This window comes from Oncorhynchus nerka, linkage group LG17 (assembly GCF_034236695.1).
Source record: "Oncorhynchus nerka isolate Pitt River linkage group LG17, Oner_Uvic_2.0, whole genome shotgun sequence".
NCBI lineage: Eukaryota > Metazoa > Chordata > Actinopteri > Salmoniformes > Salmonidae > Oncorhynchus > Oncorhynchus nerka.
In genome coordinates this window covers 37,252,311-37,274,898 of record NC_088412.1, presented here as the reverse complement: position 1 = coordinate 37,274,898, position 22,588 = coordinate 37,252,311, and the positions used below count along the sequence as shown (strand labels likewise).

At 42.0% G+C, this 22,588-nt stretch overlaps 2 protein-coding genes across 2 annotated transcripts in view; both read right to left on the bottom strand.

Moving 5' to 3' along the window:
- Nucleotides 1–1,555, bottom strand: part of LOC115145180 (BTB/POZ domain-containing protein 8-like) — a 46,022-nt gene extending 44,467 nt beyond the window's left edge. Inside the window, 2 exon segments of the mRNA XM_029686511.2 lie at nt 537–715; nt 1,041–1,555. Of these exon segments, the coding sequence (XP_029542371.2) occupies nt 537–640 (104 nt within the window). The 5' untranslated portion in view covers nt 641–715; nt 1,041–1,555.
- Nucleotides 1,556–3,290: 1,735 nt separating this feature from the next.
- Nucleotides 3,291–21,973, bottom strand: LOC115145184 (epoxide hydrolase 4-like). Its single transcript, XM_029686525.2, has 7 exons — nt 21,517–21,973; nt 14,255–14,340; nt 10,803–10,960; nt 9,749–9,877; nt 6,958–7,061; nt 6,237–6,385; nt 3,291–4,447 (listed from the first exon to the last, which is right to left on the bottom strand). The coding sequence occupies exons 1-7, from the start codon at nt 21,757–21,759 to the stop codon at nt 4,207–4,209; spliced, it is 1,110 nt and encodes a 369-aa protein (XP_029542385.1). The 5' UTR covers nt 21,760–21,973; the 3' UTR covers nt 3,291–4,206.
- Nucleotides 21,974–22,588: the final 615 nt, after the last annotated feature.

Below are 22,588 nucleotides of genomic sequence, written 5' to 3'. Positions count from 1 at the left end.
AATTTGACTTTGTGGCTGTGCTATCTAGTGGAAATCATGACGCTGATCTGGAGCATAGTCAGGGTTGGGGTCAATAAATGGAATTCGCCCCAACCCTAGGGGCAATTCCACGGTAACAGTGACACAGACTCCAGATACAAAGTTTGGTAACAGAATGGCAGTTTGTGCTGTCATTCTGCTACCAAACTTTGAATCTGCACTATTGGTCAGGTGAATGTATTTTGTAAAATCTTCAGTGGAAATTGTGAAAAGTAATCATTGTGCATAGAGTTAACTTTGCAATCATTGTTTTTTGTTTGATTTTTTAAACATTCAAATGTATGTCAGTCTTAGTGTCACTTTGTTACCGTGCAATGCCCTGTAGGCTGCAATTTAGTTTTTTGCTTAATAGGATAATGAGTGTGGGAATATTTTACTAATAAGGGCTTTCTTGACAGTTGCCTGACAACGCCTTATGTAGAGTGAATGTGTTTTTTACTAGACTTCACTGGAAAATAGGCTATGGTTCTGTGTCCATAAACAGTGTTAATCATTACCTGTTGAGGTCTGCAGACAATGCAGAAGCTAAGCATTTCTTAAGATTGCTTCTGGATTTTCTTCCTTTGGCTTCAAATTCTCGTATTGCCTCTGTGTTGATCATAGTAGTTGTGTGCTCCCAAACAACAAGTTTGATGTCTCTCCTAAAAACCCACAAGATTGGGGCAGTTCATCACACCTAGGCTCAAAGTAGGGGGACAGAAGATCAAACACAAAGAAGTGTAATAAAACTCAGTTAATATTTCACAAATAACAGACATAGGTGTTTTCCCTAGCCACAGATGAGCTTCTTGTATAACTCAAAGGTCATAGGGGTATACTACCAAGCAGGTTCAATGGGTTCAATGAGCCAGCTAACTTCAATAAACAATCAGAAATAACTATCGACATTCTGGCTCATTAAAAAAGCAAAACGTAGATGTGTTTTGGTTGTTAAGTGAATTAGACCATGCCCATTTCAAGCTTATCTCAAATAAATAAATAAATAAAGTTCAGCAATTTACCTGGCTAACTCATTGATCCAGTTTTGTAGTAGACACCTCAGAGATCCTAACGGCACTATTTCAATGTCACCTCAAGAATAGGCTAGCTAGCTTTATCAGATAAAAAAACTGTAATTTCGTGAAATTCCCACTTACTTAGCTACCTATATCAAACGCAAATCACACCCTTTTAATTGCATGGTAATAGCTACATTAATAATTAATAATAACATATAGTTGTTTTCCTCAGCTGTCAAAACAGTTAGATGGCTACCCTACGTCACTGAAATAGACGCCATCTATCTCAGAGGAACAAAAACAATGAGTAGGCAGCTCCTAAAAAATCACAAAAAACGAGCCTATAAAATATCTGTCGATTCATACAGCCATAAGAACTCAATATGGTCCAGTCACTGAGTAAGAGTTTGCGTCAGCACTCGACAGAAACAAAGATATTTTTTTAATTCATAGCCACCATTTCAATTCCAATTATTTGCAATTAGCACGCTTGCTGTGCTCTCCGACTGACTGTGCTACCCACCCCAATGACGTAGGCAAAATGAGGTATTTTGACCGTAAATACATTAATATGCGCGAAATGAAAACGGGTCCTAAATGTCATACTGTTTGTAGTAAATGCTCATATAGCATTCGATCTCTCCTAACAAATAAATTAAATAAAACAGTTAACGTAGTATATATACCATATGAGGCTGCTAAGGGGAGAAAGGCTCATAATGGATTCATGTCTGGAACATAGCAAATGGCATTAAACACATGTAAACCACGTGTTTGAAACTATTCCACTCCAGACATTATCGTTTGGGAAAATCGATTTGAACCGTCATCCAACTCGGAATTGCAACTAGGAAACCCAGAACTCTTTCTAGAGCTTTTTTAAATGTATTTTTTATTTTATTTTTTTATTTTAATTTATTTTATTAACAACAAATCAATACATAAAGCACATGAGGGAACACAAGCATACATAGATTACAAACAATGGACAATCGAGCTAGGGGGTACAATATCACATTACAATTACACAAGGACCTTAAGGGACATGCATATACTTACAATTCTAACAGCTTTTTTGTTAGTAGAGCATTTAACCGTCTTAAAATACAGTTCAATTTCTTTTTGTAGGGTACGAAAATGTGGTTTTCTGTTTGTAAATTTACATTTGTGTATATGAAATTTGGCCAAAAGAATAATGAAATTAATTACATAAAAATGATTCCGCTTATTTCTATTGTATGTAAAGAATCCAAACAGTACATCTCTCCACAATAGTGTAAAATCTTCATAAATGTGTTCAATTATAAACCTACTGATGTCTTGCCACAGTTTTCTTACATGCATACAATGCCAAAAAAGATGCACAACTGTTTCTGGGTGGTCATTACAAAAGGAACAATTTGAGTTGATGTTTTCCTTAAACTTCTTCATATAGTGGTTGGCAGGATAATATTTATGAATAATTTTAAAGGAAACTTCCTTAATTTTGTTAACAAGTAGGTATGTTTGTGGCAACATCCAAACGTTTTTCCAACAGATATTATCAATAAATCCATTCCAATAAGGCATGACATAAGGTATAGATACAACATCCTGCTGAAACAAGGATCGTATCGCTCTGTTGTTGAATGAACTCTTTCTAGAGCTGTCTTTCCTACCTGAGGAACACTGACGTCATGATTTGACCTCGTAATTTTCCTGAGTTCCCAGTCGTTCTGAACGCGGCATGAACCAAGCTTTGCTCCATAACTATAATCATGTTATAGTACAGGTATTCCCAATGCCGTCGGGGGTACGCCAAATAAAATTGTGATTCACAATTTTCAATGAACAAATAAAGTTGTATATGTAAGATGGTTAAATAAGAGCAAAATTATTGATTATTATTCTATTATTATTTGTGTCCTGGTCCTATAAGAGCTCTTTGCCACTTTCCACAAGCCGGGTTGTGACAAAAACTCACACTCATTCTTATGTTTAATAAATGTATCATATTGTGTGTGTGTGTGGCAGGCTTACAATGATGTCAAAAAAACATTTGAGAGTGTGTTAACCCTGGTGGTAGAGGGGGTACGCAGCTGGAGGTTGAATGTTTGAAGGGGTACGGGACTATAAAAAGTTTGGGAACCACTGTTCAAGTATAATGACATAGCATGACAGCAGGCATGCAAATTAGGACAGGTTGTACCTGTCCATTTGTAAATCTGTAGGTCAGGACTGTCAGTTGAAAAGATTGACAATGGCTCCCCAGGCTTCACATGATAGTTTATTTGCTGCTTAAAAAACAAAATGGTGCAGACCTGGCTCAGTGGATTTCAGAGAAAGGAATAGATACGAAAAAAAAAAAAAGTGTACAATATTTAACCGTCACTGTTATACAGGAATCTCATAATGAACAACATTCTCAAATAACTGAACAAACATTCTTTTTTTTTTTACAAAAATAATATTTTCAGTAAGACAACACTACCTGATAGAGAGGGTCTTCGTCCCAAATGACACCCTGTTCCCTGTACAAGTGTGCACTAAATAGGGAATAGGGTGCCATTTGGGATGAAGACAAGGTGTGGGACAAGAGGGATCCCAAAGGATTGTGAGAGGAGCAATCCAGTGACACATACAGCAGACAAATGCCACAGCTCAACCTCAGAAGACATGGCACAACTTTACAACGCTGCAAAACATTATACAACATTACATTAAAAGGCACCACACAATACAAACTCACAAGGAGATTTTGCCACACATTTGTAATGTTGTAACCTACAAACTTTAAGGCGGATGTCATGTGCAGAAACGTATTTAATATGTGTCAAACATACTACTGTACTACTCAGTGTCCTCTCAATAAAATGTGCTTTTTTCCTCTTTCACTTTTGACATCTTAAAAAATAGCTGAAATGTGTAAAGATTTAAAGAATGATTGCATTATCGTTATGTTGGTTGGTTTTTCACAGGCATATTCTAGGCTTCCAGTGGTAGGAGTGGCTGGTGGGGACAGAGGGTGGGAGGGAGTGACGGAGAGAGGGAGGAGGCCTCGTTCTAGGATTACATCCCAAATGGCACCCTATTCCCCTATATAGTGCACTACTTTTGACCCGGGCCCTGGTCAAAAGTAGTACACTATAAAGGGAATAGAGTGCCATTTGGGACGCAAACCTAGCTAGATTCAGTTCCTGTGCGTTTTACGCCCCTCTCCCTCTTTGAGGAAGGTCCAAATGAGTGTGTTGACGATGTCAGGCTGGTCCTGCTGTAGCCAGTGGCTGGCTCCAGAGATGATGTTGAGTCGGAAGTGGTTCCGGATGTAGACCCTGCACGCCTCAGCCATCTCCTGCTCCAGGAAGGCATCCCTCTCACCCCACAACAACAACACTGGAGACTTGACATCATTCTGGCTCAGTGGGAGGGAGCTGTGGAGAGTATTAACAATAGACCTTATATGGGTTGAGGTCAATTCCATTTAAGTAAATTCAGGAAATAAACTGTAAATAAACTGAAAAGCATCTGAGAACCAGAAAACTGGTTCAACGCGGACCTTCAATCACATGATGTAGGCCTCGCCCACAGTACTATATGTTCATGCTTTAAACATACACCACATACGTTCAAAAGTTTGGGGTCACTTAGGAATGTACTGGTTTTTGAAAGAAAAGCACATATTTTGTCCATTAAAATAACATCAAATTGATCAGAAACATAGTGTAGACATTGTTAATGTTGTAAATGAATCCTGTAGCTGGAAACGTCTGATTTTTTAAATGGAATATTTACATAGGCGCACAGAGGCCCATTATCAGCTACCATCACTCCTGTGTTCACAAATGCTGATGCTACAGATACTCAATTTGTCTAAAGAAGGCCAGTTTTATTGCTTCTTTAATCAGAACGACAGTTTTCAGCTGTGCTAACATAATTGCAAAAGGGTTTTATAATGATCAATTAGCCTTTTAACTTGGATTAGCTAACACAACGTGCCATTGGAACACAGGAGTGATGGTTGATGATAATGGGCCTCTATCTGCATAGGGGTACATTCCATAAAAAAATCTGCAGTTTTCAGCTACAATAGTCATTTACAACATAAAAAATGTCTACACTGTATTTTTGATCAACTTGATGTTATTTTAAATGGACAAAACATTTGCTTTTCTTTCAAAAACAAGGACATTTATAAGTGACCCCAAACTTTTGAATGGTAGTGTACGTGCTTGTAACCTATGTTGTAATCTCTGGAGAGGCTAATTTATTAATTTATTTATAGAGCACATTTCTCAGACTAATTCATAATAAAGTCAGTGACATCCTTATTATAAAATCCCTGAGCAGAACAAAATATTTGGTTCTGTTTTGAGAGACACTGACTGGCTGCTTTAAGGAAGCAGAGCAGATGGTGAAGTCAGCTATGCACGTTGAGTTCCCATGTCAAGAACATGCACTCTCTGATGTTGTGTGTGTTTGTATGGGTCAGTGTGGTGTGGACGTGTGTGTGGACGTGCTTAACTATACTTTTGGGAACAAGAAGTCCCCACACGAATAGTAAATAAACAGAAGTCCCCACAAGGTCAAATGCTATTTCTAGGGGGTTTACGGTTAAGGTTAGTATTAGGTATAGGGTTAGGAGCTAGGGTTAGGTTTACGGTTAAGGTAGTATTATGGAATAGGGTTAGGAGCTAGGGTTAAGGTTAAGGATCAAGTTAGGGTTAAAGTAAGGGTTAGGGAAACTAGGATTTTGAATGGGACTGAATTGTGTATCCCCATAAGGTGTTGAGAGAGAAAGAACCAGAGAGAAATTACATTGACAAGTTGACTCTTGTAATGAGTCAAAGACAAATAGAAAACAAACAAACGAACCAAAAAACAATACATTCTTCCAAAGACCAATTATTTCTCATCGTGCATCTGATTCCCAGACTGCTGTACTACTGGCAAGTGAGGGGACTTATTATATAGACCACTGAGTTTTCACAAGAGGAACTCGTTGAAAGTACAATACTATTGTATCAGATGATATCATTTCCAACACAAGAGGGCAGTAATGATTTACATTTTTAGAGGGCGCTTGTGGTAAAATGAAGAGGCAAAACAACAATGGTCAGCTTCGACATGTTCACTTTGTGCATGTCCTACATAAGTATGGATGCCCACAGGAGACATCCTAATACAGAGCTCACTAATGAATCATTTCATCATCTTCCTCACCTGAAGACATTCCTGTAGTAGTTGAGGGCCCCAGTCAGGGCCCCTGGCTGGGAGAAGGCGTAGAGATAAGCCTCCATGTCCTCTGCAGTGAGCCACCGACCCTTCCTCCCAATCCCTGTACTACGGCTGGTGAACAGGTCCTTCAGCGCCTATAATACAGAGGGGACAGAAAGACACACTAGGTGGGTGAGTAACTGTGTGTGTGTGTGTGTGTGTGGATGCGCTCAAGGTGTGATTTGATCTGGATGGCACTCACAGACAAGGTCCCTTATATCACCATCACAGTAATACAGATCAGATGATCAGTTACTATAAATGGGATGGTCGTTGTGTTGACTACTGCGAGATGACCTACACTCAAATGAGAAGGACTTAGGCACAACACAATGATTTACTGCTGTTACTCTCCCTATAATTTGTAACAAAGAAAAAATGTGAATGCATTATTTATTTATTTATTAGGCCTGATCAATTTGATCACTTTCTGTCTTGCACAGTCAATAATTGTTAGATTTGTCTATTAATGATAGCTACCAGGAAGAACAATCGTGTTTTCGCCAATAACAAAAAAACAATTGTAGCAAATATTTTTTGCTCCATTTACAATGAAATCACAGCTGCAATCTATAAATTGTTGCCATACACAGACTCCTTGAGAAACAGCCATTACAACCATTACCCCTCAACACACACACACACACACACACACACACACACACACCTTAAAATCATTGATTGAGAGCATGAGCTCTGGGAAGCGAGGCAGCTGGAAGAAGAAGAAGTAGCTGGATTTCAGCAGCTGGCTGGGATGACGCAGGGCATAATCTGGAAACATGGAGGAGAGCGGAGCGTAGAGAAGAGAGACGGAGAGAATAGAGGTAGTAAGAGGAGAACAGGAGAGAAGAACATAAGAGAAAGGAAAGAATGCAACATCAATAAAAGAGGTTGAGAAGAAATCAAGAGTAAGGAGTTCCAAAATATACACTTGCATAACACTTAGAATGAAGCAAGGGTTTTGGCATGTATGGCATGCAAGTATGGACGTTGGCATCTTGCAAGTGTGCAATTTAGGCAAGACACAAATGCAGCACAGTGCATTTGCAAGGGACAGAGAAGGGCTGTGGATGGGCTGTCGGTCAGTGACGTCCACTCTACAGTGCAATGCATTCGGAAAGTATTCAGACCCCTTGACTTTTTCCACATTTTGTTGCATTACAGCCTTACTCTAAAATGGATTAAATACTTTCCCCCTCATCTACACACAATACCCCATAATGACAAAGCCAAAAAAGGGTTTAAAATGTTTGTTTTTTGTTGCTAAAAACAGAAATACATTATTGACATAATTATTCAGACCCTTTGCTATGAGACTCGAAATTGAGTTTGTCATCCTGTTTCCATTGATCATCCTTGAGATGTTTCTACAACTTGATTAAAGTCCACTTGTGGTAAATGCAATTGATTGGACATGATTTGAAAAGGCACACCTGTCTATATAAGGTAACACAGTCGACAGTGCATGTCAGAGCAAAAACCAAGCCATGATGTCGAAGGAATTGTCCGTACAGTTCCGAGACAGGATTGTGTTGAGGCACAGATCTGGGGAAGGGTACCAAAACATTTCTGCAGCATTGAAGGTCCAGAGCGCTCAGGACCTGACTGAGGCGAAGGTTCACCTTCCAGCAGGACAACGACCCGAAGCACACAGCCAAGACAATGCAGGAGTGGCTTCGGGACAAGTCTCTAAATGTCCTTGAGTGGCCCAGCCAGTGCCCGGACTTGAACCCGATCTCTGGAAATACCTAAAAAATAGCTGTGCAGCGATGCTCCCCATCCAAACTGACAGAGCTTGAGAGGATCTGCAGAGAAGAATGGGAGAAACTCCCCAAATACAGGTGTGCCAAGCTTGTAGCGTCATGCCCAAGAAGACTCAAAGCTGTAATCGCTGCAAAAGGTGCTTCAACAAAGTACTGAGCAAAGGGTTTGAATACTTATGCAAATGTAATATTTCCATTTTTAATACACATGCAAAAATGTATACAAACCTGTTTTTGCTTTGTCATAATGGGGTATTGTGTGTAGATTGATGAGGAAAAATACGATTTAATCAATTTTAGAGTAAAAGGCTGCAGCGTAAGAACATGTGGAAAAGGTCAAGGCGTCTGAATACTTTCCGAATGCACTGTATCCTCTTCACCCATGTCCTCTCCTCCAGCCCAGCTGCTCCAACTACATGTTAAAGCATTACTCTATAATTACCTCCTCCATCTCCCCCTTAAGGAAGGAGACTGAGGAGCTACTAGATGAATGGAGTAAACACTTCGAGGTTATAACACCTTATAATTAAAGATGGTAATCATGGTAATAACCCCCAGAGCCAAACATATTTTTCTCTAATTAGCACAAGGAGGAAGAGGTTTCTCTCCATTCATATTGAACTAGTAATTGTACTAGTGACACACAGTAGGTCGTTTCATCTGTTGTTTATCTAAGCATGGTGGTTGGTGATGACGTATCAGTGAGGGATGGGGGCAGTTCAGGACAATGACGTGGTCAGGGACTAGTCGATTGGTGTATTAAGTCTATTGCATTCAGTTTACCCACCTATGTATTCGCCTATGTAGTCCATGTCATTTGTCAATGTATTTTGTTATGGCTTTTATGTTTGACTATTGCTGCAAAACAAATTTCCCTCTGAGGCACTAAAGTTGAAACTTCAACTTGAACACCGAGGGATGGTAGGACGTACCAGTGAACACCGAGGGATGGTAGGACGTACCAGTGAACACAGAGGGATGGTAGGACGTACCAGTGAACACAGAGGGATGGTAGGACGTACCAGTGAACACAGATGGATGGTAGGACGTACCAGTGAACACAGAGGGATGGTAGGACGTACCAGTGAACACAGAGGGATGGTAGGACGTACCAGTGAACACAGAGGGATGGTAGGACGTACCAGTGAACACAGAGGGATGGTAGGACGTACCAGTGAACACAGAGGGATTTGGGAAGTTTAAGACTCTGAGTTTGGATTGTGATGACATACTAGTGCATACAGAGGGGTGGGGGTAGTTCGGTCCCATACCAGTGAATGCAGAGGTACCCTAACCAGTTCTTTTTGGGGGGTTGAGGGCTTTCTAGCAGCTGCAGGGCCCTACGTGGCTGTATATGTCACTTATTGGCTGGGCCTGCACAGACAATGACCTACCAGTGAAGGGGGCAGTTTGATGACCTATCAGTGAACACAGAGGGACGGGGGACCGTTTAGGACCTAGCGGTGAAGACAGAGGGATGGGGGCAGTCTGATGACCTATCAGTGAAGACAGATGGATGGGGGCAGTTTGATGACCTATCAGTGAAGACAGATGGATGGGGGCAGTTTGATGACCTATCAGTGAACACAGAGGGACGAGGGGCCGTTTAGGACCTACCGGTGAAGACAGAGGGATGGGGGCAGTTTGATGACCTATCAGTGAACACAGAGGGACGAGGGGCCGTTTAGGACCTACCGGTGAAGACAGAGGGATGGGGGCAGTTTAAGACGATGAGTTTGGTCACCATCTCGGGGTAGTGGATGGCGAAAAGCCAAGCGATGGTTCCTCCCCAATCATGGCCGACCAGGTAACATCTGTTGTAACCTGAGGAGAGATGGAGGAGAGTCTAAGTGCGCGTGACCAGCACCATTTCACTGGCCTTCCATCAGCCGAGCATTCCATCAGCCGAGCCTTCCATCAGCCGAGCCTTCCATCAGCCGAGCCTTCCATCAGCCGAGCCTTCCATCAGCCGAGCCTTCCATCAGCCGAGCCTTCTTGCCAAGATATACCTCCTGAAGAAGAACAATCGTTCTGCAGTGTACAGTGAAAAGAACGTGATGCCTGATTATTCAGCATATTAGTCATCTTCTTAGGAAGGTTATTGGAAACAACTGAGCCAGTCTGGTGTGCAAGTCTAACAGATTATGTTTTGGGCAGGAGTCTTGCATGATGAATATAATATACTGTGACCATAGCTTATCTTGTTGTAAAAATGTACGTTATTTTCCATGTGAAGCAAATAATACTGACAGTTGTACTGCTATTTGAAATATCAGCCTTGCACAAGGTGAGGGACACTGGTCTTACATAGAGGCCCCCAGGTCTATGAAAGCTTCCTGTTTCACAGAGTAAGTGTGCTCCGTGCTGCCAGGTCTGTAGTGTGTGTGTGTGTGTGTGCGCGCATTCTGTATCAGCACGACTACCCATAGTCAGTCAACATGAGTCAGAGGAAGCCTGTCATGTCCTGCTGTGTTGTGGGCCCACGGGGTGTTCACAGGCTGTCCAATCCACACAGTATAGCTGCAATGAGAAACTTTGACTCAGCTCAGGACACCAGGCCGTGTCACCCTAGTCATGGTCCCTAAAGTGTTCGTCCCTGAATCAGAGAGGGAATGTTTTGTTTCATCTTCCATCATATATACAACATACACCTGTCTCCTTATGTCTTTGTGTATAAACTAATTAAACTAATGAAAACATGTATATAAGATAGAGAGATAAGATGTGTTCGTCCACTCTCCCCTCTTACCTAGGTATTCCACAATGTCCTTGACGTCGGTGACCAGGTAGTCAAAGCGGTAACTCTCTGTGGATGACGGCAAGTCAGACTCCCCGTAGCCTCGCAGGTCAACGGCCACCACACGGAACTCACTCTTAAACTCACGCAGCTGGTGGCGCCAGGAAAACCTGGAGGCAGATGGACAGACGAGAGAGAGAGAGAGAGAGAGAGAGAGAGAGAGAGAGAGAGATTAAGGCAAGAACCATCTTTGTCTTAATGGCAGGGGAAGGTCACACACAGGACAGTATTTCATAACTAAACCCCATCTTCACTACTGCAATCAAGAGACGAGATTCAGTAGAGCGCACAGTTGAAAAACCACTCACAGATAAACCGTGTTTCTCTCTTGAATACACCTACAGAGTTTATATATCCTTAACTGCATTTTTTCAACTGGCACTCAGTTTCCCTTCTTCCCTTCCAAACTGAGTGAAGGTCACCTTTGTATAATATATGTCCCCCCCCCGATTCTAATCCTCACAGTCATCACAGCGGAGAGGAAAAGCTCTCTGGTTGAAGATCTTGTCTGAGGTGGACTGGAGGCCGATTCTCCTCTGAACTGAAAGCCCTATAGAGGAGGACCACAAGGCCTGACTGGGGTTCTGATGAGTCAGGATAAGAGCTGGGCGGTGTCCCAAATGACACCCTATTCCCTATATAGTGCACTACTTTCGACCAGAGTCCTATGGGCCCTGGTCAAAAGTAGTGCACAAGGGAATAGGGTGCCATTTGGGACACACATCGAGAACAGAGAAACCCAACTTCTCAGAATATAGAAGTTTAAAATAAACACAGGCACTTCCAGTTCCTCCACATAACCACATCTCAAACAGCAACCACCCGCACCCCAGACCCACTCTCTCTTCAGAGTGATATGGGAAGCTGTGGTTTAGCACTTTTTCAACACTGAAATAATTGAGAGGGGGAAGTGGGAAGTGTAAAAGAGTCTTTCTGTCCAGCTAGGAAGGCAGAGATAGAGGTCGTGTCCCAAAAGGCCAGTGCCCATAGGGCTCTGGTCAAAAGTAGTGCACTATATACGGAATAGGGTGCTATTTGGGATATACACAGAGTTCATCATGAATTCCTGTACAGTAGATGGGCAGTGAGGCAGTGTTCATTAATAATACACAGTGAGCTCCAAAAGTATTGGGACAGAGACAAATGTGTTGTTGTTTTGGCTCTGTACTCCAGCACTTTGGATTGGAAATGATACAATTTCATTTACATCCATAAATCGGGTGAACCGTTTAGAAATTACAGAACGTTTTGTACATAGGCCCCCCCCTCCCCGTTTCAGGAGACCAAAGGTATTGGGGACAAATTCACTTGTGTATTAAAGTGGTTAAAGGTTTATTAATGTAAACTCCCCTGTTATGGTAATGGTGAGAGGTTAGCATGTCTTGGGGGAATGATATTTAGTGAATAATGATGAGTGAAAAAGTTCAACACACAAATATCATATCCCCAAGACATGCTAACCTCTCACCACTACAATAACCGGATGAGATTAGCATTTGTGGGGGCGGCTATGATATTTGTGTGTCTAACTTTCTCACTCATTATTATTAACTATCAGAACTATCTGTAATCTTGGTTGCATCCAAATGAATGTAGAAGTGTTTAGAAACTTGTATTTACAATAAAAGTGATGACAAAATTACACAATACATTATTGACCATTAATTTCTATTGGGCACAAAATAATCTGAATCACAACCAAAACAAACTTTGTAGTCACAAGCTTGACGTAATCATTGGGTGCTACTGTTGGAATCGGGGACCAAATACTAAACTTTTGACGACTTTAATAAACATCAATGAATTTGTCTCAATACTTTTGGTCCCAAAAATGGGAGGACTATGTACAAAAAGTGCTGGAATTTCAAAACGGTTCACCCGATATGGATGAAAACACCCTCAAATGAAAACTTCCAGTCTGCACTTTAATCCCAGTCATTGTATCAATTCAAATCCAAAGTGCTGGAGTACAAAGCCAAAACATCAAAAGATGTGTCACTGTCCTAATACTTTTAGAGCTCACTGTATAACATACATGCCATTTAGCAGACACTTTTATCCAAAGCAACTTAGTCACGTGTGCATACATTTTACAACTGGGTGGCGCAGGAATCAAACCGACAACCCTGCCAGTGCAAGCACCAGGCTTTACCAACTGAGCCATACAGGCCATACTGTAGTATGAAGACTTCAACTAAGATACGTTCTTATGATGCAGTAGCAATGTACAGTAGAGAAGAGGTCAAAGCGTTGGTTACATAATAGAGTAGGGTGTCCACTCACTCTGCCCAGATGGAATTTTACCAAGACAAATATGATTCTTCATGTTCCGAATCGTTCAGTGGGGTCTTTCTGTAACATATCATTATATCAGAAAAGTCAGATTTCGTTAGATAATACATCCGATAATAAGCACCGAGCTGTTTGACAGAGCGCTAACGCTACCGCTTCTCGCAGTGACTTTCGAGGATTTGACGTCTTCTGCAAAGTTCTGTCCGCGGGTCGCAAAAAAACGCAAAATTAACATCACACGAGCAAAATTAAATATAAAAGGCTTTGAAAATTAAAAAAGCGTCTGGTACGCTCAGTGCTCCGTTGACATTTCACAAAGATATGCTTGTTTTACTCAGAAATTTTCAAAAAATAACAGGAATTGTACATTAATATAAAAAGCGCATACTAAAATATGAAAATACTACATGTCATGTCTCAAAATCGATATCCATTTTACCTCGTTGTTTTATGTCCTCCGGATTCAAGAAGAAAGAAGATCATTTCAACAGTGAGCATGTCAGTTTGTCTCTCACAGAGCATCCAGCCTAGCTGACTCAAAGCTATTTTCCAGATTTTGGACCACTTGTTTCTCCACCTCTGGCCATTGATTTAGTCACCCTAATCTCAGCCATCCTACAAGGGTAAAAACTCCAATAACTTTTGACCAGACTATGATAGGACATGTGGTTTGGACCATTGATTTTCTTAGAGGAGTATCTACATAACATATTATTTTTACTCATTGGTCAAAATATGTGTTTTTGATAGGACACCCACGATAGAATACTGTTGTATGAGGTTGATACAGCAGTGGGCTATTGTAAGGGGTCGGTGATTCATGGGGGACCTGGTTGGTTAGTTTACAACAGAGCTCCTCTCAAAAATGCTTTCTAACTATAAAAAAACACAAATAAAAAGAACAAGACTTGACTTGACAGGCAATACCAATATAATTAGTTTGGTCTATATTAAGACTAGATATTCCTGGACAAAAAAAGCAAGAAAAATTAAGAATTTCTATTGAAAGTGACTATTAGTTCAGGACTAGGCTTAATCTGTGTCCTGGTTGGGACACAGGCCCCATATGTGTATATAATGTGTAGATGCAGTGTGTAGTCTAGAAGTCTTACCAGAACTCTGGGAAGCCATGCAAAAACAGCATGAGTGGTTTCCCTCGCTCTCCAGCAGCAACATAGTGAAACCTCAGACCAGACTCCTGAAAATAAAGACAGAGGACAGATCAGTCAGTCAGTCAGCAGGGACACACTATAATATCGTGTCATCACTTCCCTGCCCTCTATCACATAGGTTGTTACTGTCTGCTCTCTGGCTGTGCCCCAAATTAGTCTTTTAGTAGAAGCTGTTATCCAGAGCAACTTAGTTGCATTCACCCTATTCCATATATAGTGCACTATGTAAGGAATATGGTGTCATTTAGGACGAAGATACTGTCTACTCTCTGTGACATAAACCGGTCATCCTCAAACATCGCTGTGTGCTTTATGGCGCTGTAAAACAGGGAGAGAACAGGGACAGAGCAGGGCCATCGCATAAACACAGCGCTGGCATGCCTTCTGGTCATTCCAGTATGAAGCATTCTGTATATTATGAAATCTGTCAATGACATTTATAGCCAATTTTATTCAAATGATTGTAAATGCATGTTTTAATGGTTTGTAGAATAGGTTGTTTTTATGGTCAAACCATTGAGTAAAGTGCAAATTAATTTATTTGGTTTTTGTTCATCTGCATGGACTTGTAGTTTACTGTATCTGTAAAAACAGCCAAGCAGTCAGTTATGGTATGTGTCCATGCCCTCTAGTTTGTTATTTTAGTCAGAATGCCCAACAGCCCATTAGTCAGTCACTAGAGGTTGACCGATTAATTGGAATAGCCAATTAATTAAGGCCGGTTTCAAGTTTGCATAACAATCGGAAATCGGTAATTTTGGACGCCGATTTTGCCGATTAAAAAAAAACTAGAACACATTCTTATTTTCAATGACGGCCTAGGAACAGTGTGTTAACTGCCTTGTTCAGGGGCAGAACGACAGATTTTTACCAGCTCAGGAATTCAATCTTGCAACCTTAAGGTTAACTAGTCCAACTCTCTAACCACCTGCCTCACGAGGAGCCCGCCTGTTACGCAAATGCAGTAAGAAGCTAAGGTAAGTTGCTAGCTAGCATTAAACTTATCTTAAAAACAATCAATCAATCATGATCACTAGTTATAACTACACATGGTTGATGATATTACTAGTTTATCTAGCGTGTCCTGCGGTGCATATAATCGATGCAGTGCGCATTCGCGAAAAAGGACTGTCGTTGCTCCAATGTGTACCTAACCATAAACATCAATGCCTTTCTTAAAATCAATACACAGAAGTATATATTTTTAAACCTGCATATTTAGCTAAAAGAAATCCAGGTTAGCAGGAAATATTAACCAGGTGAAATTGTGTCACTTCTCTTGCGTTCATTGCACGCAGAGTCAGGGCCGCCTGGCTCTTTGCGAACTAATTTGCCATAATTTTACGTAATTATGACATAACATTGAAGGTTGTGCAATGTAACAGGAATATTTAGACTTATGGATGTCACCCGTTAGATAAAATACGGAACGGTTCGGTATTTCACTGAAAGAATAAACGTTTTGTTTTTGAGATGATAGTTTCCGGATTCGACCATATTAATGACCTAAGGCTCATATTTCTGTGTGTTATTATGTTATAATTAAGTCTATGATTTGATAGAGCAGTCTGACAGCGATGGTAGGCACCAGCAGGCTCGTAAGCATTCATTCAAACAGCACTTTCGTGCATTTTGCCAGCAGCTCTTCGCAATGCTTCAAGCATTGCGCTGTTTATGACTTCAAGCCTATCAACTCCCGAGATTAGGCTGGTGTAACCGATGTGAAATGGCTAGTTAGCGGGGTGCGCACTAATAGCGTTTCAAACGTCACTTTCTCTGAGACTTGGAGTAGTTATTCCCCTTGCTCTGCATGGGTAACGCTGCTTCGAGGGTGGCTGTTGTCGATGTGTTCCTGGTTCGAGCCCAGGTAGGAGCAAGGAGAGGGATGGAAGCTATACACTGGCAATAATAAAGTGCCTATAAAAACATCCAATAGTCAAAGGTATATGAAATACAAATCGCATAGAGAGAAATAGTCCTATAATAACTACAACCTAAAACTTCTTACCTGGGAATATTGAAGACTCATGTTAAAAGGAACCACCAGCTTTCATATGTTTTTATGTTCTGAGCAAGGAACTTAAACGTTAGCTTTCTTACATGGCACATATTGCACTTTTACTTTCTTCTCCAACACTTTGCTTTTGCGTTATTTAAACCAAATTGAACATGTTTAATTATTTATTTGAGGCTAAATTGATTTTATTGATGTGTTATATTAGGATAAAATAAGTATTAATTCAGTATTGTTGTAATTGTCATTATTACAAATACAATTTTTAAAATCTTTAAAATCTAAAATCGGCAGATTAATCGGTATCGGGTTTTTTTTTTTGGGTCCTCCAATAATCGGTATCAGTATCGGCATTGAAAATTCATAATCGGTCGACCTCTATCAGTCACCCTTCTTTTTCTAACCAGAGACATTCTCTGTCGCTTGCTCGTTGTAAGTCCCACTTCCAGCTAGTGAGTTGCGGTGAAGACAAGTGGACACTATGAGTTCTCCTCAGAAGACAAGTTGCACCAAGTTTTAGCGTTGAGCAGAGCATGGACCGCCAGTGACAACGCTGTCTGCGTTTACACAGCCAGCGTGACGAGATTGATGAGCTTATTGAAGCAGTCAGGAAGATGGAAGGTTCCTACAGTCCACCCAAATCAATGTCGCCAGTACTTACCTGAACCTGATGGACACTGCCAGTTGTCACATGACCGGCTCAGCCAGCCCTTCAACAGTTCTCTCCTTTAACAACTGAAAGAAGTCTCAGAGGGGGAGAACAGGGACTTGTGCAACCAAGCTGTCCAAGAAGTCGATGACATCATCTCAGAGATTGTCATGCAACAGAAGCACCAGAACGAGGTCCAGCGGTTCTACAGTCTTCTCCAGGGACAGAGGAGCTATCCAAGCTCACTGTCGCAGTCAGCTCCTGTCGCAGTCTCAACTGGTACCCAGTGGTGCCATCGCCGTCTCCAATGACAGACCCTTGTTCTGGACCCAAGATAAATCCTCACATCCCTGACTGTTGTCGAGGAGGAAAATCTACAGACTTCTCAAAGTATGGAGGAGCTGCCAGAGTCACCCAGAGGGAGAAGCCTACTCCTACTCCATCTGACACCTCCGAATGGCAGTTGGTCCATAATGCGGGAACACTGCATGCAGGTGCTGTAGGCGCCAAGTCCAGTCCTGCCACTCAGACCTTTCCCGTCCCTTCCTGGTGGGATCTGCCTAGTCTTACCTTCGACGTCCAGCCTGCTGCTGTCCAAAGATGTCTCCCTGCCCCTCCCTGGGAACCCCTCCAGTCTCTGCTGCAGTAGCTCAGTCTGTGTCTGCTGTCAAATCAAAGTTTATTTGTCACGTGCGCTGAATACAACAGGTGTAGACCTTACAGTGAAATGCTTACAGTCCCTGCTGGTCTTAGCCTTGGGGTTCTTGCTAGTCCCTCTGAACTGTGTCCCTCTAGCTCCTGCCTTGGGAGACTGAGGTGTTCAGTATCCTGTCGTAGGAGAAACCTCACCCTCTGCCCTACTTGGTCCTCGGTCAATAGCCTCAGTAGGTCCAGAGCATCTTAGCCCTCAGTTCCCTGATCACCTAGGGAAAGGGGATACCTATTCAGTTGCCTAACAATGCATTCAACCGAAATGGATCTTCCACATTTAACCCAAACTCTCCGAATCAGAGAGGTGAAGAGGGGGGGGGGGCTGTCTTAATCAACAATTAGGTCCCCAATTTCCTATCCCAGTAGGCCCCGTGCTTTCTGTCCTGATAGATATGACATCCCATAGCTCACAGTCTGTAGCCCAGTCAGGCCCCAAATCACTAGCTCTGTCAGGCTCAAGTCAACAGCTCTGGGCAACAATCAGTCAGTTTCTCCTGCACCAGGGTTCCAGCTTCTCCCACCTTTGGGTATTTTTCTCACTCTCTTTTAGCTGTGCAGCGGTCTCCTGTCCTGAGATATCTGTCTATTGCCGCTGGATCCAGTTGATCTCAGTTCCTGACGCGCAGCCCTCTCCTGTAGCTGACGTGGGGTTCTGGCTGGCTGCTATCCTGAAATCGTCGCCCCTTACTGTTGTGGAGATCCAGCCGACTTCAGCCCGTCCTGGGGGCCTCTCCTGTCGCTGACGGGCGGGATCGCCATCTTCAGTCCGGAGGCTCTCGTTGAGCTCGGCTACGGCCCTGCGATCTCCGGTCCTGAAACCTTTGTTGATACCTGTGACCTTGCCATCTGCAGTCCCGGGGCCTTGTCTGGTCTTCCTGCTGCAGCCTGACCTCCTGATTCGGGGCCTTCACCTGGTCCCTCTGCCTGTGTCCGGGCTGTCCAGTGGCCACCACCCATTGCTGCTTTGTGGATCCAGTCACCAAAGTATCCAGTCCCAGGGTCCTTGCCGAGCTCTGCCACTGCAGCCCTGATGTCTCCAGTCCTGGTGTCCTCAGTTGACACCATGCCGGGGGTCAAGATGACTCCTGCTCCTCTGCTGGGGGGCCTTACACGCCTTCACTGCATCCTGTTTCTCCCATCTTCTAGAACAACTTTACAGCCTAAACTGGCTCCCGCCATGTCACACGCCCTGATCTGGTGACCTCAAGCACCTTTGTGACAAGGCAGCCAGCTGCACCAAGAGACAGGACATCTGTTGGACCAGTCACCTGTCTGGTTTACGTCTCTGCCTCGCTGGATGACCACAAGTCTTCATGTCATCCCTCTCGGTGACTGTCTGCCCTTGCTGCCCTTTATTTAGTGCAACTCTATACAACACATTTTGGGGCGGCTTTAAAAATGGCAATGCAGTCAGTCATGGTAAGTCTCTATACATCACTAGTTTTTCCCTTTAGTTAGAATGCCAAACATCTCCACAGTCAATCACCCTTCCATTTCTAACCAATCAGAGACATTCTCGATCACTTGCTCGTTGTAAGTCCCACCTCCAGCCAATGCGCTGTGGTCAGTGTTGCAATGTTCACGGTTTTCCCACCAAATTGGGCTACTTCGAAAACGATGTTGTGGGTGAAAATGTATTTGTCATGGGTTGCAGGTTTTTAGGCTATTTCTAAGTTGCCCCGTGGCCACCATGACATTTCTCTACACCCGCAATAACATCTGCTAAATATGTGTATGTGACCAAAAACATTTGATTCGATTTCTCTTAAAAGTATATATATTTCACTGTGACTTGCTTCTGACTGTCAGGCAGTGAGGCAGGCTGTTGCTGAGTGAGTGAGTGAGCGGTGGGGAGGGCCACAGGAGTGTGTTTGTGTGTGTTAAGAGAGCAGTACAGATATTGGATGAGTCATTTTTCACAACTCTTTTACCAGTTTTAGGTAGACTATTTATATTGCCATTATGAAGACACCTATATCCAACCCATTTTCCATAAAACATATTAATACGCTAGAACGGATGCACATGAAGAAACAATGGAGACAAAGCACTAGATCACATTACATAAATAAGTTTGGATGTGGTTTAAATTGCATTCTAATGTTGACTGCTTAAAGAAAACGGTATCAAGCTAAGTGCTTTATGCATGCTCAGTTCCTTGGTCTCGGGGGCTGCCTGTGTGGAAATTTGAAATGGAAGTTTTGGAACTCCCTCCCTCGGGGGGGGGGGGGTCCTCAATGAAACTGACATTAGGCTAAATGTGAAGAATTATACATTTGCCTCTGTTGGCCATCAACTAGTGTATTAATTTACATGTCGTTGTAGTCTACCATTTGATACAATAAATATGTTGAAATGACAACATCACTGGAGTCATTGCAAATCAATGTTCCACTTCTGTAGCCTACCTGGAGCTGGCAAACCAATTTAATAAAGATCCTTTAACTTCAGTTTATTGTTGTTGTAGCCTTGTGTTATTATACAGTTATTCATGGGCATTTTAAGTTGATTAAATTGGAAATAATCAAAGCTCTATCACAATTGCCTATCAGTTGTTGGAACGCATTAGATTGACAGTAACAGCAGTCAGATTAGAGTACAGGTAAAACCAATTCTAAAAAAGAAACACTGGCTGTTGTTGACAAGCATATTCAGTTCATATACATAATATTTAATTCAGTGATTGAAATTATGACTCCCCCCCCCCATCCTCAGTAGCCTATTCCAGCAGGCTATTGGGAAACACAAGCACTCTTAATCACCTCGCTATTCATGTTGAATAAATGAGTCTGTTAATTTGAACTAAGCAAGCTGCTAAATCGTTCAGTTTACATCTTACCTACATCTTGTCTAGGCTACTGTAGACTATCTGAATTGAGATGTAGGCCTATCAGGGGCTATAGGTTACCTGCCTCTATCCAAGAAAACCATGGCAAAATGTAATTGCATTCATAAACCCAGATTTTAATCTGTAGCCTATGCCTATTGAAATCAAGTCAAAATCGCAAATGGGCCATTTCTTGTCTTAACATTTGGCACATAATATAGGCACAATTGCCAGAAAAAAAAACATTAGTTTATGTTCATCCAAGTTTTCTTGCTCAAGGATTTCGAGATCCTCTGTCCGTCCTTCATCACTCAAACTCTCAAATGGTCCTTCGATTCTACAACCAAGCTTTTTTTTTCAGTATCTCATTTCTGATTTAACAATATCACAGTATCCTAAAATCCCCAGATACACAGCTCAAGTTTATTCTGGCAAAATGTAGCTAGGCTACTTACTGACCAAGTTAAATCCCACAGTTACTTTGGATTTCAAGTAACATATATTATTCTTACAGTTGAACTGTCACATTCTTATTATGAGTATGCATTTTATGCTATGTGAATCCTACGAGGGATATTGTCTTCATAAATAAATAAATACTTCAACAAAAAATAAAAAGGAGAATTTACAGTTTAGCATACCTCCATTATCCGTACTCACATGAAATCGTGATATTTGTCACGAATCACAACAGGATCATATAACTGCTGCTGCTGCTCCTATGGAGTTCTTTTCAGCACTACCTCAGAGTTGAGCGCAGACATTAATAACAGTAGCCTACCGACACTGAACATCTTATACCTGCATAACGTTTCTCTGAAATGCCCCCAAAAATAAACATATGCGCCCACGATTTGCATGAAGGCCTATTTTGATTTATTTCTGATTTCAACGCTACAGGCTAGCTAGGCGCATACAAAATGACCTATGCAGACCTCTCATGAACACAAAAGGCTATTTCCTAATCCCAAATAGTCGTATTTTCACCTGCGGTACTTTACCTTTATTCTAACATAACAGTGCGTTCCCAAGGACGTGTCGTTCAGGCATGCAGGGGGTGTTTCGCGAATCCCCCACTGGAAGGTTGTTGACGGCCTTAAAATGATGTTCCACCAAAGTTTCAGCAGCGCTACGGCAGTGCAAAGGGCACAATAACCGTATATCAACGACCAATACCCCAAAACTCGGATCCTCAGCGTGAGTCCGATTGTAAACATGAGCAAGTTATAGAGCACTCTCGCCATCTTTACATTAATGCGGAAAACACCGCGGTTCACGTTACCTACCTAGCTACCTATTTATTATTTTGTTAATTGGTTGATTATCATGAAATATCGCTCATCGTTATCCGGTAGTCCGGTGTCGCCCTACTAACAGTGTATCTGCATGACTGTCTGTCCGCCACTCGCACCAGGGAGGATTCCTGTTCTATTCTAAACCGGCTAAATGAATCGTTCACGATTGGAGCAGCAAATCAGAATTCACGCGTGAGTTTGATGACAACAAAGGTTGTATAGCTCGAGATGGTTGATTAACACTTCTGCTGTATAAATCTGTAAACTCCTAGAAATTAATCTGGGTAAAATATGAGACCCCTCGTCACCTCCAAAACCTTCCCATGTGTTTAGACTGCAAAACAGGAGATATGGAGGTTCTGACTGTAACTGATCTTTACACGTCACCCTCTGGGATTAAAGGTGAAAGACCGTTACTCATGCCTCAAGGGCCTCCATTGATCAAACCAAGGGTGAGGGATACTGACATGGGAAGTATATGGAAGTAAAACGGTTCATGTACAGAACTGACTCCCAGTGAGTGTCTTGCTATTATTGCAACATACTGGCATGCAGTTGGGGACAACAGCCTTTGGGTGCATGAGTAAAAAACCCTGAAATATTATTTCATAGATATTATATACAGTTGAATTCGGGAGTTTACATAGATTTAGGTTGGAGTCATTAAAACGAGTTTTTCTTGTTAACAAACTATAGTTTTGGCAAGTTGGTTAGGACATCTACTGTGTGCATGACACAAGTAATTTTTCCAACAATTGTTTACAGACATATTATTTCA